Source organism: Callospermophilus lateralis, chromosome 12, assembly GCF_048772815.1.
Source record: "Callospermophilus lateralis isolate mCalLat2 chromosome 12, mCalLat2.hap1, whole genome shotgun sequence".
Lineage (NCBI taxonomy): Eukaryota > Metazoa > Chordata > Mammalia > Rodentia > Sciuridae > Callospermophilus > Callospermophilus lateralis.
Genome location: NC_135316.1, coordinates 44859733 through 44879458, shown reverse-complemented (window position 1 = coordinate 44879458; position 19726 = coordinate 44859733). Strand labels below are relative to the sequence as shown.

At 36.3% G+C, this 19726-nt stretch overlaps 1 protein-coding gene across 8 annotated transcripts in view; it reads left to right on the top strand.

Annotated features, from left to right (window-relative positions):
- Positions 1-19726, top strand: part of Lmo7 (LIM domain 7) — a 211118-nt gene that overhangs the window by 171054 nt on the left and 20338 nt on the right. For 7 of the 8 annotated variants that reach the window (XM_076872343.2, XM_076872342.2, XM_076872340.2 and 4 more), the window contains 6 exons: positions 605-722; positions 2485-2627; positions 3884-4307; positions 6030-6335; positions 17477-17591; positions 18875-19036. In XM_076872343.2, the coding sequence (XP_076728458.2) occupies positions 605-722; positions 2485-2627; positions 3884-4307; positions 6030-6335; positions 17477-17591; positions 18875-19036 (1268 nt within the window). The remainder of the gene's footprint in view (positions 1-604; positions 723-2484; positions 2628-3883; positions 4308-6029; positions 6336-17476; positions 17592-18874; positions 19037-19726) is intronic. The other variant, XM_076872341.2, reaches the window with a different exon arrangement.

The window sequence follows — 19726 nt, the reverse complement described above, 5'->3', positions numbered from 1 at the left end:
CGTGGTCCTTTGAGAGCAAGTCTAGTTCTGTGGTGGGAAGATCTTATTAGAGTCATTGAGAAGTAGAAGCACATCTAGTCATGGTATTGAACTTGAGGAGAAAATATCAAGTAATCACTAAATTATTTAGTGAGTGCCCAGAAAATGCAGCCAAACCTTCATAGCTTATCTTTAGGGAAGGTAGAAAATAGGTGATTCTGGTGACTGGTACTTTTGTTTCTAAAGTTATCCATTTGTGCATTGATGCCTCCAAGTCTGAATGTTGGAATAATAATAATAATAATAATAATAATAATACTGTTATTATTATTTTTTGTTGTTGTTGTCAGACTTATACAGGATTAATTTGGCCATTTTGTGTGTGTGTGTGTGTGTGTGGGAAGAACAAAAAAATTCACACCCAAGTTGAGTACTAGGCTCTTGTTTCTGCATTTTGGAAAAATACCATTTATCTCTCCAGAGCTATTTTGGTGATACTATGGCCGAAAGTGTCTAGGTGGTACAGAAGAAATTTAGGTGGAATTTCCAAATATAAGCCCAGCCTTCATTTTGACCTTAAGACCAGACATGCAAACCTTCGTGACTGTGGGTGTTTTTGTTCTAGGAGTAAGTCCATGAGTGACGTCAGCGCAGAGGATGTTCAGAACTTGCGTCAATTGCGTTATGAGGAGATGCAGAAAATAAAATCACAATTAAAAGAACAAGATCAGAAATGGCAGGATGTGAGTATTATTAAATTGGGAAACGGAGAACATGCATTTGCTTTTCTTGAAAGAGAGTCAATATATTTGAGAGAGAGTTTTTCTTGCTATTTATAGCATTCAGTTCTGGAGAAAGTCGCACCAATGAGTTTTGAGCCTGTTTTACCTGTGACTATTGCATATCCTAAAGACCACTGGTAAAAGTAAGAGAATATTTAGTTCTTAGTATTCTCTATGAGTTTTCAAAATACAAAGCTGCTTCCTTGCAGCAGAGTGGGCTTATTTTCTGGCTTTTGTGGTTGAGTTGCGGTAAAACTGTTAATTATGCTTTTGATAGGAAAAGACCTTGCTCAAGGTTGGGATTGGTCTAACATAGCTCTTGGCATTAGTAGGGAGAGATGAAAGGGTTATTAAAATTTATTAAGGAGATTGGGGAAAAATTAACCAAGAGTAATATTTTGGCTGAAGAATGCATTATCTAGTATGAATCAAAATGAGATGTTTTAGTTTTGATCCTAAAGAATAAAGTATAATTTTTAAATTTTTTGAATGGAGTAATTGTCAAGAAACAGTAACTCAATTTCACTTTGCCAAAATGCATGGTGAATATTTTGGTATGAAAATAAAAAGTATTGAGGGGTTTTTATCCATTAAGTCAGTTGAAAATTCATGCCTCTTATTGTCTAGGACTAAATGCACACTCCTTTTGCTCTTTATGGGAATAATTCCTATTGATTTCAGGCTGTTTTAGAAGCAGGATAGTCCTGTCTACCCCCAAACTTTGCATGCCTTAGGGGTGAGGTTTGGCTTTGTCTGAGAACTTGGATGCACTTCTGTTTGGACTGGAATGCCTCTTGCAATCCTTAGCATGGGATTTCTCTGTTTGGAGACATAGAAAAGTTTGTACTTTTCAAAATGTTTAAACCCCTAAGTGTCAGAACTAGCCTAGGCTGTTAGGGAAATGCTAGGGGGAACCAGGATTAGGTTGTCTGTCCTGAAATTGCTAGCTCGGTTAAGCTTAACATTTCTAGGGATATGGGAAACAGCTATTGGCTTGTGGCTACCTGATCTTCCATATTCCCTTGACCCATTTGAAGTGTACGCTCTTTGACATCCTATATATGAGTCTCCCCTGGCCAGTGAAGCAAATTTGAAGACTTTGCAAATTCTCCCCATATGGAAGTAAATTAAACCCTCTTTATATAAGACCCCCACTCTCCCATGCAATCCTGTCACACTCATTACTGAGTTTTATTCACTTGTGTTTCTCTCCCTTCCAGGCCGAGTTTCTTGAGGGGAACTATATCTTATTCATATGTGTTTATAGGGATGGAGCTCCTGTTAGTTAAAGGAGACTATTCTGCACCTGCACTTACCTGGTGCAGTTAACACATCTGTTTCCATTGTACTAGAAAACATATCCTTTCACACAACAGCTAGGTTTTTTGGAGTAAGACAAAAACGAATTTGTAACAGTTCCTGATCTGCCTAATTTGACACCTAATTACATGCATTTAGCATTCTCTCTGAACTGGGCAATGAGGTGACACTTTCTGGGAAAACAAAAATGGGAACTATCTTATTAGGTCAGTTTTTTCAGAGAGATGCATGAGATAAAGGCTTGGTACAGAAACACCGGCTATAAAAAGCAAAATTGGGGCACCTTGGCACAAATGGGAGTGAATGGCTTCAGTGATGTAACAGGATCCTCTGGCGCACTCTCACTGCTGAAAAGGGTGTGTAGGAACTCAGGTATGACCCGGCTGATGTGATTTTCTGTCAGGACCTTGCAAGATGGAAAGATCGTCGGAAAAGTTACACTTTAGATCTACAGAAGAAAAAAGAAGAGAGGGAAGAAATTGAAAAGCAAGCACTTGAGAAGTCTGAGAGAAGCTCCAAGACGTTTAAGGAAATGCTGCAGGACAGGTAACAGGGCCGAATAGACAGGTCATGGTTGGAGATGCTGGTGTTAGAAATGGAGGTTTTGTGTAACTGTGATGTGGTATGTGTTTACCCATTTTAAACTTAATCATGTATGGAATGAAACATCTAGGATTTTGCTCTGTAGTTTAAAAAAATGCTAAAATAATGATTTGAATTAGCAAAAGGAATGAGTACTCAATGTAGGTGGACAGTATTTCTGTTTTTCACACACAAAGTGAAGCTATTGGCTGTATTTGGTGCAGAAAATATACTACTTTTTGCCCTTTTAAAGTGAACTTAGGAATGGAATGGGCAAATAAAATGAGCTCTCACTTTTAACTGAATTGTATAAAATACAACAAAGTTCTTTTTTTCTGTTTTAGTGATAGAATATAAATTTTATTTTAAAGGAAGTCTTATATAAGCATTAATGTATGTGTTTATTTATTCTTTGCATTGCAACATAGCAGGGTAAAGGTCAAATTTAAGCTCTCCTGTAAAGCAGTTACTGTGTGAAATCTTAGGATAGTTATAGGCTCTGGAGAAGGCAAATATGCTTTAAGAATAATGTCAAAGAGGAAATATGCTGCCAGGTGAAATTAAACAAAGCTCCTTTGTGTCTGAACAGCCAAGGATTAACAGTTTCCTTTCCTTAAATGCAACACAATTAGCCTTACTAAATGTTAAATGAGCGTGTTTCATCAATGCTTTAAAAATGAATAGTTACTTTTAGTCTGTTATTGTTATCCATGGAATTTCTGTCAAGCTGCATGAAACAATGACTGGATCTTCATTAAAGCTTGTGCTTTGTCCTCTTTTACTAATGTGTTATAAATTTTATACAGCAAATAGTTCCCAATGCTGTCAAGGAATTCACAGATTTGGAGGGTTCAAATTGATTGTCAGTCATTTATATATAGTGTTTCAAATTTGGAAACCTATAGCTTTTGGATAAAATTTTATGAATAGCCCCTTGTTAAAATTTCCTTGTTAAACTATGATCTCCCTCAAAAGTAATATCTTTATGAAAAAGTAATAGAGAGCCTGTTTAATAATAAAAAAATTAACTTCTTACAACCTTTGTTAGTTGGGGCATTAAAAAATTATACATCATCACACTCTGATAGTGTTATGTTGATTATTTTGTTAAGTGTCAGTGGTGTTTTTAGTCCTAGATGATTTAAATTTTAATTACAGCCCCTCCACTTCTGGTGTCAAATGCCTAACTTTGTTGTGATGGTGTGTTTCTCTCTGTGAAGGGAATCTCGAAATCAAAAGTCTACAATTACATCTAGGAGGATGAATTCCTCCGACGATGTTTTGAGTGATGAAGAGCTACCTGCTACGCTGACTCAGTCCGAAGCCAGTTACCAGAGCGAGAGAGTGGAAGAGGAGGGAACAACACATCCTCCTGAGACTCCTAAAGAAGAGCCTATAACTTTTATGGAAAGACAGGACAGTGTAGCATCTGAAGTTCAGTTTCCTTCTACAAGCTCTGCAGAATACCCAGCCTCTTTGTCTTCTCAGCGTTCCCTGAGTATGCAAATAGAGTCAACTCGAGTTTCATCTTCTCTCCCTAGAAGTTACCAGAAAACTGATACAGCCAGGTTAACATCTGTGGTCACACCGAGACCTTTTGGCACACAGTCAAGGGGAATCTCATCACTCCCTAGATCCTTCACGGTAAAAATGTCTCTTAGTGTATTTAGTCTATTCTGAAGAGCAAAAAGTTGGGGAACTTTAAATTCAGTGAAAGTAGAGAGGACACATTTTAAATAATGAAATAAGAGAAATGCTAAAGCAGTGCATTTATTCTTTTCAACTACTGTTTTTTTTTCAAATACAGTTTTTTTGTGCTGAGGTTGTAGCACAATAGTAGAGTACTTGCCTAGTGTGCATGGTACTCTGGGTTCAACCCATCACACTGCAAAAAAAAGTCAGATACTGCTTTTGTAAAGTATGAGATTGAACAATATGAAATTGGCAGTAGCTACCTCTTTTCAACCTATAAAACAGCAATTTTCTGGAGTTTAACCTAAGTATTTTAGGAGTTTATATACAGATTGCTATTTTATCCTGATTTCTCACATTAGAACTTGTTATGTTTGAATAAAATTATTAAAATAGTTTATTCCAAGATATATTTTTCTGTTGGGATTTTGAAGGATAAACAATATTGCGGCATTTTTTCTCATAATGAATTATCACACATCTAGCATGTTTATCTGAATTATGTGAAAGGAAGCAATACAGTCTTAACATTAATATGCAAAGTCCTATTAGTTCTGCCAATGTACAGTCTTAAAATAGAGAAGAGAAAAAAAAATATAACTTAAAATAATTGGAGTATTTGAGGTGAGGTGAATCTGCCAGGAAACCTGTGATCATTATATTAAGGAAAGTATAGGCATATTGACAACATGAAAATTAAATTGAGGGCTGGGATTATAGCTCATTGGTAGGGTGCTTGCCTAGCATGTTGAAGCGCACTGGGTTTGATTCTCAGCACTGCATATAAATAAAATAAATCCATTAACAACTAAAAAAATAAAATGATATGATGGACGTCATTATCATGGTTAAGATGATTGATTGAGTCAAGAAAACTATTATAGATGAAGGGTCAGTATCTCTAAAGTATAAAATTTTTTCATACTTTGGTAAGGGGAAGATAAATAATAGAAAAATTGATATAGAAAACATGGCAAATTTAAGGGCAAGGAAATTTAAATGGCTGATAACATAAAGCACATAGAAGCATATTTGGTCTCATTGGAGCAAGAGTGAGATGTTTAAACTTCTACCTATCAGACTGACAAAGATTTAGAAGGCTAAAAATGTCTAGTGCTGGTTAAGATTTAGAGAAATAGGCATTCTTACATGTTGTGAGTACATTCCTAAATTTTAGAAATTATATATATGTTCATATAAAATATATGATATATATGTAGATGCAAATTTTGATCATTATAATTAATCTAACAAAAATGTGTGGGGGGAGTTTCCACTATAAAGACCTATGGGATTTTGTTGTGATATTTTTTAGAAGTGACAAAAAACCTTGAACAATTTTAAAGTTTTGAATTATTGCCATCTACACTATGAGATTTTTAACAATTTAAAGAATTAATTTAGGGTACTAGGGGTACCAGTTCAGAGTTTTGTCTGTTGGCCTTGAGTAGTGTAAACAAGCAGAGCAAGTTTCAGAAATTTGTATGAAATCTTATAACAATAATTCTTCTTTATAAAAGTATGTAATCTGTTTGTGTGAAAGAATGCCAAGCTTTTAGCAATGCTTTGCTGTGTGAGGTATATTTTACTTTTATAGGTTTAACATGTTAAATGTTTTTAAGCAGAAAATAAAGCTAACAGAATATCAAGTTTAAAACAGTGTTTCCTATTTAGATGGATGATGGCTGGAAGTATAATGGAGATGTGGAAGGTAGTAAGAGAATCCAAAATAATTCATTCAACACACCTGCCCAGAAGCCTGACAATAGCCAGTTGGTCTCAAGCTCATCCAGCAAGAGCGAGGCAGCTGCAGGAGAAGGTGTGGTGAGGTTGCCCTCTCCTACACCGACCTTCTCATCTTTCTCCCAAGACCATACTGCCACTTCTAAAGCCACATTGTCTTCAATGTCAGGCCCAAATTCAGTGTCTGAGTCGGAAGAAGGAAGAAATTCATCACAAAGAGAGGTCTCCAGGTCCCAGGTGAGTTTGGGAAGGCTGTTTATCATTGCAGCTCAGGCACCTAAGGATTTATTTCTGGAAGCCATATTACTGACTGTTGAGTCTAGCTGTACAAAATGATATTATGTTTATTTGTGACACTTTCAACTAACCCTTGTGATCTCTTTGTGTGAAAACCTAATGGACCAATCTCCTTGGGGTTTGTCTGGTATTTTCTCTCAAGTTCACATTTCAGCAAGAGTCACTTGGAAGGTCTTAGATACAGATATGATGTACATGTGGGTAAGCTTAGCCTCTTCCCAGGGAAACTAACTGGCCAGAAGGAGAAATCTGTGCGCATGATATATGCTAGCCTCTAGGAACATAGCAATTTTTTCCTCTTTTATCTTAACCTTCTACTGACTTTTAATATTAATTTCTACTTTAGAATGTGCAGAAGTTTGGGTTGTGCATTGTCTCTTAATGGAATATTGAGGCTTAGTTACAGTATAATGATTGTGATCCTTAACATTCAGAGTCCGAACAAAATATGCCATCAGATGAAGATTTGTTGTTTTTCCTATTTAAAATCCTGATGGAGGGGCTGAGGGTGTGGCTCAGTGGCAGAGCACTTGTCTAGCTTGTGTGAGTCACTGGGTTTGATTCTCAACATTGCATATAAATAAGTAAAATAAAGGTCCGTTGATAACTAAAAAAATGTTAAAAAACTCTTATGGTTAACTTTTAAGAGAATTATGTAATAAATGCTCTTTTAGTGAAACATACTAAAAGTATTTGCAATCAAACAGAAAGCTTTTCTCTTTTAGAAAAAAATCTCATTAAGCAACTTGTTAGTTGTAAGAACTCTTTAGCATGGAGGAACTTTGTGGTTCTTTGGCTTGGTCTGGAACTCTCTTATCTAGCTGAATGAAAGACCAAGTATATGATTTGGGGTAAGTAAGTATTGTTAGATTTTTATTTGTATAGAAAAGCTTTAAAAACTTAAAATAAAATTTTCTTTTTAAATTTTCTGATTATAAGGTACTATATGCCTAAGAAAAATTGGAAGTGTATGAAGAATAAAGAATAAAAATCTCTCAGGGGCTGGGTAGAGCACTTGCCTCGCTCATGCAAGACCCTGGGTTCGATCCTCAGTACCACATACAAAAATAAATAAGTGAAATAAAGGTTATTGTGTCCAACTACAACTAAAAAATAAATGTTTAAAAAAAATCTCTCTTGGGGCTGGAATTGTGGCTCAGCTGTAGAGCGCTCGCCTAGGATGGGCGGGACCCGGGTTCAATTCTCAGCACCACATAAAAATAAATGCATTGTGTTGTGCCCATCTACAAAAAAAGATTCATATTCTCTCTCTCTCTCTCTCTCTCTCTCTCTCTCTCTCTCTCTTTAAAAAAAATCTCATAATTCCGTCATTAAGAAATAATCACTGTTAACATTTAGGGTTTTTTTCTTTCAATTTTTCCCATGCATATTTACAAACATATGCCTAAAAGCAATTTCTTCAGCTTGCAGAATTATTAGTTGTAAATTATTTTGTTATATTTTTAAGTAGTTGGAAATATGTAATTAGCATTATAGGTTTTAAGTGGAAAAGAACAATGGCCTGTATTATACTTGAGGGACATAAGGTACCAGTGGATGAATAATAAAAACAGAGGCAAGGTATCTTTTGTTTTATGGACTTGTATGTTTGCCACCACCTATCAAACAACAAATTGAATAGAACAGCCTGATTGATGTGTTGCATGCAAGGTGATGGGACCTCCCTCAGGGTGGCAGCGGACAAGCCTCATCCAGGGATGAAAGAAAAGAAGCTACATGTGGTGTGTGGGTATGTTCCAAGCTATTGCAGCTCAGAGGAGGCCAAATCCATGTGACATTGTTTCAGATTTTATTAATAATGGATTTGTGCTCTTTTGCCACCAAACTCGAAATAGTATTCCACCAGGAAAATTAGGCTATTTTTAACTTTGGAACTCTTGGAATTCTTGACCATTGGTATATTTCATCTGGTGATGTACCCATGTATGATGCTTTGGGTATTCATTTTTGTCCTAATGGAAAAGTAGCCTATGGAGTTTACTGACTTAGAGGATATGAAAGCCTGATGAGGAATATGTAAAGGGCCTTGTACAACATTCTTCCAAACTTTCCTTCAAACTCCAGAACCTCTAGGTGTTCATAGAACAGCAGAATCAAAAATAGTATGTGACTGAATGTATAGATATTTTGGTAGATGGGTGAAAGGGTGTTCTTCTGATCTTCTTTCTCTTTCCCATCTTGCACTTTGCTCGTAGTGTGCTTGCATGTCTTTCTCTACAGTCTCGATCAGTGTTTCTCCTGTCTATCTCAACTGCCACTACCCTAATTCAGGTTCGTTTTCTGCAAATGCATATGCTTTGGAAGTAGTCAGATGGTTGTACATTTCATATAAGATTGTTGATCAGATTCATTTGTCCTGATGTCAGGCTAGACTTAGTTATTTCTGTGCTCCAGAGAAACTGAATGATGTCAGCACCATCATTGTTACCCCAATTTTATAGTTGTGAAATTTGATGCATGCAATGGTCGTGTTACTTGTCCAAGGCCATACATGATACCAAATGGTAGAGTTAGGATTTGAACCCAGGCAGTCTGATCCAAGATTGGTAACATCATGCTATGTCATAGGGAAGTGGGGGTGATTGAGTTACATAAGTAGAGCTGACATTTTTCTTGGGCACATCATATACTTTCTTGACACATTTTATTTGTTTTTATTATTACCCCATGTGAAAATGTTGGCCTCACCTATCCCTGCCCACGATGCTGTAGAGGGAGACATTGCGCTAATGAATGCCGTTCTCAAACCACCATAGAGGGAATTCCGTTATCAAAAAATGGACAAGGACCAAGTGTTTACCCACGATATCGTGGAGAAAGGCATCAGGCTCCATTTCCAAAAAACGGACTGGGGGACCCAATGCTCCAGGGCCCACAACCACAGATATACGGGGCAATGGAGGAACCCAGCAATACCATCAGGGTAGTGCCCAGGACACATTATCCATTAAATCCCTCATCAGACAAACTAGAGGGAGTGCAGGGTTGGACATCTGCGCCTCCGCCAGAGCAGTACTAACTCCAGAGATGGGAGTTCAGATCATTCCCACAGGAGTAAAAGGACCTCTTCCCCAAGGAACAGTATGCTTATTATTGGGACGCAGTTCTTCTACTCTAAAAGGACTTATGATAAGTCCTGGGGTAATTGATACCGATTATGAAGGTGAAATAAAAATTATAGCTAGTTCTCCAACAGGTATATCAGTAATTTCACCAGGAGATAGAATAGCACAATTATTAATAATACCCAGCCTGCATGATAAATTTTCCAGTTGAACTGTAGAAAGAGGTTCCAGGGGATTAGGCTCCACAGGTGTAGATTGGGCTATGCTGTCTTTAAATTTAGATTCTCGCCCAATGCTAAAACTAAATATTCAAGGACATGAATTTAATGGGCTACTTGATACAGGTGCAATCAACTATGTGCCTTGGTACCTTTTAAATATTTTATTTAATCCCTTTAATAACCTTCAAAGTAGGTGATGTTATCCTAGTTTTGCTAGTGAAGTACTTGAGATTTGAGTTATATGACTTGCCTGAGGCTGGTAAAATGCTTAGGCCACATATATAATTTCTCTGATCCTAGATTTTTTATTAAAAAATTTTTGTTTATTTATATATGACAGCAGAATGCATTATAATTCTTATTAACGTATAGAACACAATTTTTCATCTCTCTGATTGTATACAAAGTATATTCACATCAATTCGTGTCTTCATATATGTACTTTGGATAATGATATTCATCACATTCCATCATTGCTAACCCCATGTCCTCTCCCTTCCCCTCCCACCCCTCTGTCCTAAAGTTCGTCTATTCCTCCCATGCTCCCCCTCCCTATCCACTATGAATTCAGCCTCCTTATATCAGAGAAAACATTCAGCATTTGTTTTTTTGGGATTGGCTAACTTCACTTAGAATTATCTTCTCCAACTCCATCCATTTACTTGCAATGCCATGATTTTATTCTTTTTTATTGCTGAGTAATATTCCATTGTATATATGTATGCCACATTTTTTTTATCCACTCATCTATTGAAGGGCATCTAGATTGGTTTCACAGTTTAGTTATTGTGAATTGTGCTGCTATAAACATTGATGCGACTGTGTCCCTGTAGTATGCTGTTTTTAAGTCCTTTGGGTATAGACTGAGGAGAGGGATAGCTGGGTCAAATGGTGGTTCCATGCCCAGTTTTCCAAGGAATCTCCATACTGCTTTCCATACTGGCTGCACTAATTTGCAGTCCCACCAGCAGTATATGAGTATACCTCTTTCCCCCATATCCTTGCCAACACTTATTGTTGTTTGTCTTCATAATAGCTGCCATTCTGACTGGAGTGAGGTGAAATCTTAGAGTAGTTTTGATTTGCATTTCTCTAATTGCTAGTGATGATGAAAATTTTTTCATATATTTGTTGATTGATTGTATATCATCTTCTGAGAAGTCTGTTCATGTCCTTGGCCCATTTATTGATGGGGTTATTTGTTTTTTTGGTGCTTAGCTTTTTGAGTTCTTTATACACCCTAGAAATTATTGCTCTATCTGATGTGTGAGGGGTAAAGATTTGCTCCCAAGATATAGGCTCTCTGTTCATCTCACAGATTGTTTCTTTTGCTGAGAAGAAACTTTTTAGTTTTGAGTTCATCCCATTTATTGATTCTTGATTTTAATTCTTACTTCAAAGAAGTTCTATTAAGGAAGTTGGGTCCTAGTCCCACATGATGGAGATCAGGGCCTACTTTTTCTTCTCTTAGATGCAGGGTCTCTGGTTTTATTCCTAGGTCTTTGATCCATTTGAGTTAAGTTTTGTGTATGGTGAGAGATAGGGGTTTAATCTCATTTTGTTGCGTATGGATTTCCAGTTTTCCCAGCACCATTTGTTGAGGAGGCTATCTTTTCTCCAGTGGATGTTTTTGGTGCCTTTGTCTAGTACAAGATAATTTTACTTTTGTGGGATAGTCTTTGTGTCTTCTATTCTGTACCATTGGTCTACCAGTCTGCTTTGGTGCCAATACCATGCTGCTTTTGTTACTGTTGCTCTGTAGTATAGTTTAAGGTCTGGAATAGATGCCACCTGCTTCACTCTTTTTGCTAAGGATTGCTTTGGCTATTATGAGTCTCTTATTTTTCCAGATGAATTTTATGACTGCTTTTTCTATTTCTATGAGGAATGTCATTGGGATTTTGATTGGAATTGCATTAAATCTGTATAGTGCTCTTGGTAGTATGGTCATTTTGATGATATTAATTCTGCCTATTCAATAGCAAGGTAGATTTTTCCATCTTCTGTGGTCTTCTTTGATTTCTTTTTTTTAGGGTTCTGTAATTTTTATTATATAGATCTTTCACCTCTTTTGTTGAGATGATTCCCAAGTATTTTATTTATTTATTTTGAGGCTAATGTAAATGGAGTAGTTTTCCTCATTTACCTTTCAGAGGATTTGTCACTGATATACAGAAATGCCTTTGATTTATGGGTGTTAAATTTATATCCTACTACTTTGCTGGTCCTAAATTTTTTAATTAAATATTTTTTTTAGTTGTAGATGGACACAATGCCTGTCTTTCTACCTTTCTTCCTTCCTTTTAATGTGGTGCTGAGGATCGAACCCAGTACCTCACATGTGCAAGTACTCTACCACTGAGTCACAATACCAGCCCTCTCATCCTAAATTTAAAATATATATATATATGAAATACTTATGAAAAACATAAAATGAAGACTGCCTTATATATTGTTAAAACACCGAATGTTGACTTATTTTAACTTTGGGTATTTTTTAGAATTTTAGAACTAATAGGAATTGAGATATCTTCTGGTCCATAAAGATAAAATCATTTTGAGGAAAGGTGGTATATATTTGTCGAAAATTAAACCATAACTGAGTCTATATCTGAAATGCAGGATTTAAAATCTATCAAATAGACAATAGGAGCTACCAGCAGTTTTAAAATTGGGTTTGATATAATAATCAAGATGTTCTGTGACTGATGTTCTGGCCGCTGTGGGGAAGGTAGAGGAGACATGCAGGGAACTGGAGAGATAGTTAGGAGGTGACCACAGGAGATGGAGAACCAAGTCTGAACTAAGATGATAGCTGGAGGGAGGGTGGGAAGGATGGAGCAATTCATGTGGCTTTATGGGTTGTGAACTTGATATTACTTTATTAAAAATCATGTGTGTGGGCCTGGGGTTGTGGCTTAGTGGTAGTGCACTTGCCCAGTATTCGAGTGGCCCCTGGGTTTAATTCCCAGTACCACATATAAATAAATAAAGGGCCATCAACAACTAAGAAAAAAAAAGTTAAAAAAAAATCGTGTGTGTGTGTGTGTGTGTGTGTGTGTGTGTGTGTGTTGGAAAGTGTGTGGTTTGTTGTGTGAAGTTTGGGGAAGCCAGAAGAACAGGGCCTAGGAAGAATCCAGTGTTTTTAACTCAGGCAACTGGTAGTTAGTGATGCAGTTACCCAAGATTTGAAAAACAAGAAGTGGAAGAGCCGGTTTGGGGAGGAAGATAATGAATTTTAATTTTAGAACTGTTGGATTTAAATCATAGTTGGATTCATGGCAGTTAATGCAATTTCTCAAACATGTAGTGAAAATGGTTAGAGGGCAACTGGGGAACAACAGCAAAATGAAAGTAGGAGAGAAAGAAGAGGAGCATCCTATGGGGGAACAGAGAAGTGGCCACAGAGATGTGGTGGGGGAGCAAGAGAAACTGGGTAGTGAGCAACTTAGAAGACTCTTTCCCAAAAGTAGAGATCCTTGGCAGTGCCTGGTGTGAAGCCTGAGGTGGCATGGAATGAAGACTGAAGAGGGCTTTGACTGCAGGATAAGCTTGGAAGGCATTGTGTAAATTGGTAGGGGTGGAAACACCACCTGCCTCTTTGGAAGGAGAATGGTGTGGAGAATGGAGGAAAATATTTAGATGTCTCTTTGGTGAGAGAAATTAGCCCTGGCCATAATTTGATGGTTGTTTACCTCAGCTTTCTGTCATCGTGACAAATACCTGAGATAACTGAAAAGGAGGAAAGGTTTATTTTGGCTCATGTTTTCAGTGGTTTTAGTCTATGGTCATTGGCCATGTCACTTTGGGTCTGTGGTAAGACAGACTATCATGTTCGGTAGGGGTGTATGGTGGACCCAAGTTGCTTACTTTGTAGCAGTGTGAAAGCCAAGAAAGAGAGAGGAGGGGCTGAGTCCCTATAGTCCCTCAAGGGGATGCTCCCAGTAACCTAGCTTCCTGTAGCTAGCCCCACCTCCTAAAAGCTCTGCTACCTCCCAATAACACCACAGGCTAATGTCCAAATATTTAACTCATGAGCCTTTGGGGGAACATTCCAGTTCCAAACTGTAGCCGTGTTGTATCCCACTAAATCCCTGAAAGACACTAAAGAACCACGTGGACACCAATCCAAAGATTGTGTTTCCTCTGTCATTCCTGACTTTACAATCCAAATCTATTTTTAGTGTTCATTTTCTCAAATAAATAGGCTTCCTTTAAGTCAACAAATTTGTCTAACTGAAAAAGTCAGAATAGTTTTGTACTTGATAAAACATAAGATTGACTCTGTTCTTTATTAATTCTCTTCTGTGGTGACATGAGAATCTTAATTCAGCAGATCTAGGAAAAATAAATCTTACTCTTATGCTGCATATCATTTTGTTTTTCTTTAAAAATTTACAATCTTCTGCTTCATCAGGCTAATGGTGGCCTAATCTTAACTTTCAGTATATATGTGTGTTTAAACTGTACTTAATTTGAGGGAATTTGATTTTATTTTAGATGTTGCGATGTTGGAAGAGAACATCTCAGCATCTCTTTTCTGGCATGGAGAGCTAAAACCACTTGATAATTCTTCATCAGTCATCAAGAATCTAGGTTTCCCCAGTAATTTATAATCTTGTTCCATCCATTGAAAAGATAATTCCCCCATTATCAACTTGTGACACTCAGCTTCTTTGTAAGATGCTTACCTGCCATATATTTTGTAGAGAAAAATAAGGAAGTAGAAATCCTACCTGAAATCATTGTTTAGTGGCTGGGGTTGTGGCTCAGCAGTAGAGCACTCACCTAGTGCATGTGGGGCTCTGGGTTCGATCCTCAGCACCACATATAATAAATAAATAAATAAATAAATAGATTGAAGGTATTGTGTCCATCTACAACTAAAAAATATTTTTAAAAAATCATTGTTGGATAATTTTATGTTTAATATAACCATAGCTATGTTCATATGCAAGGCATTTCAGAGATAATCTACTCTGTGCAGAGGTGCTTCAGGGAGTGACACAAGGGAGAGACTATACAAGCAGGACTCCACAAGCCTTGTTCTGAGCTGTAGTTATAATACTTTCTGTATATTGTTTTGGGGAGGAAGCAGCCTGAATAAGATTTTCATTTGAAAGTAGGGTTTTGAAAGTAAAAAAACTTGAAAACTAGTGTCATAGTGACAGAGAGAGGCTCTACCAAGCTCAGTGACATACCTGAGATCACCTGGTTATTGACAGGAATGCACCTGTTATTGCCCACATGGCAAGGGTCCGTATAGCAATCTGCCAGACTGTAACTATAGGTAGGTGATCTCCCCTGTTAACAGTTTGAGAGAGGTGGTTTTAACATGTTCAGAGACTTATTCATTTCCATAAGAACAGCCTTTAGTGGGGTGGTTCTTCTGATCTAATGTAATTGTGAATCTCTTCCCTCCGTGGCTCAGGCTCATTCTCCTTTAGCCTATATTTGGTAGAAAAGGCTAATGTTCACTTGCTGTCTCCCAGAGTATGTAGTTGGAGACTATTTAGTAAAACTCTACCCTGTTTTTTATTCTTCATGCTGAAAAACCTCAATTATTGTGTTTTGAATATCTAGCCCATCATTTATCTCTGTGTTCTTATATAGCAATAAATTCTACATTTAAATTGGCTCTAAGTCACATTTTTTTTGTGTGTGTAAGCATGATCACTTATTTTCATCACCACATGTGAAGATGACCACTTTTTTCATTTAGTCACTCTAAAATTTAAGTGTACGATGCTTTTTGTTTAGAACTAACCAGTAATTTTTTCTATTCTTAGTAAAGGTTTTTTTTAATATTCAGATTGGTATTCATGAGACTTATTATTAATAAATGTTATGACTACATCTGGACAACCCTATTTAAACTGCCTTTTGCAAAGGGCTTTCTGTTGAAAACTTTTCTATATTATTAGCAACATGTTTTTTCTTGCTAAAAAAAAATCCTGTACTCATTCTTGAATTGTTAGTAATTATTTCTTGAGAACAACAATTGTGCCTAACTCATCTTTATTTTCCAAAGTTCTAAGTACTTTGTCTTGTGCAGAATAAAGGCACAAGTGTAGAAAAAATAAATAATTATAATTTTATAACACATTTATGTGTCCATCTGGCATAGCAAGTCATTGATTCTTTATTCAGTGCCTTCCTTGTTTTTCTTTTTTACTTCTCCTTGTTTTTTTTTTTTTTTTTTTTTTTTTTGTCCTGGTAAGGGGTATTCAACCCAAGGATGCTTTACTGCTGAGCTATATCCCCAGCACTTTTTTATTTTGAGACAAGGTCTTGCTAAGTTGCTGAGGCAGGCCTTGAACTTTTGATCCTCTTGCCTCAGCCTCCTGGGTTGCTGGGATTACAGGCGTGCACCATATGCTTGGCCCTTGCCTTTCTTTTAATTCTTAGATTCTCTTCCAGGTTTCTCCAAGAATGTGGTCACTTGAATTTTAAACTTGTTTTATGGGTGGAGAAACTTAGGCAAAAATTTTTATTACTTGCCCACTGGGCCCTAGGTTTGGATTTAACTGCCAAATTAAAATGAAGAATGAGTAGGTTATCTTCTTGAGTCAAATAGCTTTAGGAAGAACTTTTTAAAATAAGTTTCTTATAAAATACAGAACTAAAGGACTACTCTGGTAAGCTCATTATATGAAAAATCTATGTCTTTTTTACAGAGTAAAATATGTAAATCATAAAAGGTGAAGTTTTCGCAATTTACTGAGTTTACTATAAAACTGAAATCTGGTTTAGAAAATGATTTAAGAAAGTCCTGGGAAATGTAAGAATTTAGGATGTGTTTTTGTGTGGTGAACATGAAATTACAGAAGTGGAAATAGAATTCTGCCTTTTGCTGAACAGGCTATTATTCTTGGTCATTTATAGGCTGATGTTATTTCTGTGAAGTCATGATCTGTCGCTCAGGATGTCTCATAGTGATCCTCTTGGCATCTTAGAGAGTAGGTTCTCATGGGTGATAGCATTGTGCATTTTGCAGCATGTGTAGCAGCTATGCTTTATCATCATGTCCTTGTGTGGCAGTTGAACAAACAAAAATGCCTTGTCAAATTTGAGATCCCAGCAAGGGGGATGGTAGTAGTCCTTGATGGGACACAACTGGTAGATGAATTATGTCTATAAACCACTTGAAATTATTCAGCTAAATATGGTCAATATTGGAGGTAGGTTTTGTTTTTATTTATAAATGTTATTATTTTAAACATAAATTTAGCTAGGTGTGATGGTTCATGTCTGAAATGCCAGTTAACTCTGGAGGCTCAGGCAGTAGGATCAAAAGTTCAAGGCCAGCCTCAGCAACTTAGAGAGAGCCTGTCTCAAAATAAAATAGGGATGTGTGGTAAAGTGATCCTGGGTTCAATCCCTAGTGCCTAAATAACTAAATAAATAATGCAAATCACTATGCTTTATTCCTGGACAGCAAATAAGTGGTTTGTAAATTAGATTTTAGGCAAAAACCTATGATTTATCAATGACTAAGTGAATTATAGTAGTATACAAAGAAAAATATTTATTCTTGATAGATTTTTCCATTATTTTAGCAGAAAAAGTAATAAACTTGGTGATACTTGTATAAATAAGTATTTTATTATACTTATACTTTTATGAAGGCCAAGGAAGAAAGGATGAAGCTTTCAGTTTATGATGAAATAATTCAAGTGTGCTTTGTGTGCAGCTTCCCGTCTTGCCTGGATAGACTTTCCTCTGTGTGGGTGCCAGTGACACCTGATACCAGCGTTTCATGTTTTGTTTTCAGGATCAGTTCAGTGATATGAGAATCAGCATAAACCAGATGCCTGGGAACAGCCTTGACTTTGGGTTTACAATAAAATGGGATTTTTCCAGGATCTTTGTGGCATCAGTTGAGGAAGGTAAATCATAGATTTTACTCTACTGAACTGTCTTCTCCTTTGTTATCCTATCATGGGGGGTGGGGGTGGGTGGAAATTGCAGAAATTGGTTTGTTTGTTATAAGAGAAAAAAATATATTTACTAATTCCTTTTACTAATGTGAAAATTCATTAATAAATAAAGAAGATGTACCCTCTTCCCTGAGACTGTTAGTTGGGTTTGCAGATTCATACATTGTTTATTTCCATTGCCTAATTAATTTCAGTTTTGAAGAAGACTTTTTACAGAATTTTTCAATTTTAAGCTTATTTTTTGAAATGCTAACAAATAGAATTTAATTGCAGATTTTGATTGAAATTTTTATCAGTAGCCATTGTGTTTGTTATTTAGTGGTTTTGGGGATTGAACCCAGGAATTGGCACCTGCTTGGTGGGCACTCCACTACAGACCTACTTTCCCAGCTGAATGTGGTGTTTTTTTGTGCACACTAATATATCTATTGTTTATAGAGTCTCCTGGAGGCAAAAGGTCTTGAGATATTTGTAAAGGGATTACCTCCTCCACCTTTAACTCATTACAAGTTAAACCCAGAAACTTTGCCGATTATTATTACAAGGCCTAAAGTTAAAATGAGAGCTATTATATTTAAGAGGAAACCCTTGTTTATATACTTTAGTACATAAAATTGCATGTCAACATTGATTTTTCTTTTGGTTGCTTCAATTAGGTAGTGGTATTTTAGTTATGGTATTAATGTTATATAATATTAAGTGTTCTTATTTCTTTCTGCTCCCTTCCAGAGAGTATCAGCAGATGTACATATCACATTTAAAAATTTTTTAAAATATTGTGTACACACAATACTTTTATTTTATTTTTTTATGTGGTGCTGAGGATCCAACCCAGGGCCTCGAACTTGTTAGGCAAGCACTCTACCACTGAGCCACATCCCCAGCCCACATATCACATTTTTAACCTGAAAATAATTGAGACTTTCTTTGCCCTTAGGAGGTTAATAAATTTTATTGGATAGTGAACTTATCATTTCTCCTTTCAATATCAATGAAGATGCATACTACTAGAATTAAAAAAATGCCTTTGGTGCCTTGTTTGTTGTAAATACTCACCCCAAATATTTGATAGCTTAAAAAAAATCTAGTAACTCTTCTGCATCTGAAAACAATGAGAAGTTGTTAGTTGAGATTAAGATGTTATTTTTCCTTAATTTAAAGAAGCAGTGACTAATAGACCATAAAGGATTTTAAGACAATTGATTGTTTAATTTACTTTATGTTAATTTTAGGTAGCCCAGCAGAATTTTCTCAGCTACAGGTAGATGATGAGATTATTGCTGTTAACAACATCAAGTTTACATATAAGGATACAAAAGAGTGGGAGGAAACCATGGCTCGTGCTAGAGAAACTGGAAACCTAGTGATGGATGTCAGGCGCCATGGGAAGTCTGGTGAGTGAGTTTTACTGTGTCTGGCTTTCTAAGTTGGGAAACTGGTCTTTGGCAAGTGGTTGTAACAATTTGCTTTAATAACTTTGTATTTTTTCATTTTACTTTGTTGCTTAAAAGTGTCTTGTTTTTATGTTGGAACAAATCTTGTATAATACCTCTTTCAGTATGCTGTCTGAAAACTCTTCACTAGCAAACTTAGTGAATTCTACATTATATGACTAGTTTATATCCTGATCGGACTGAATGCAAACATCAATTCAATGCAAATGTAACTGCATTTGGAGTCATTTGTTAAGGATGTTGAATATTAAGAAATACTGTGCTTTAACTTTCTCTGCAGTAGCATAACTGCACTGGTATAAAAGCATGATTGGTCATATTCCTATTATTGTTCTCAAAGAACTTTCAGTATACATTTTCTATCATTGTATTTCTGAGTTCCCAGTTGAGGTTGGATGTGAAAGGGCATACCTACCATCTTATTACATAAAAATATAATATTTAGTCCTGGTTTATGGAAAGATTCAGTAAATTTGCTAGTCTTTTCATGACTAACATGATTTAACCTTTGTGTTTGGGAAGGTGATTCTTCTGCACACTACTTGATTTGTCTGTCTGTCTTATATATGTGTGTTTTGTATATGTGCATTTCAGTAACTTTATTCTTTCCACTTCATCATTTATGTGTAC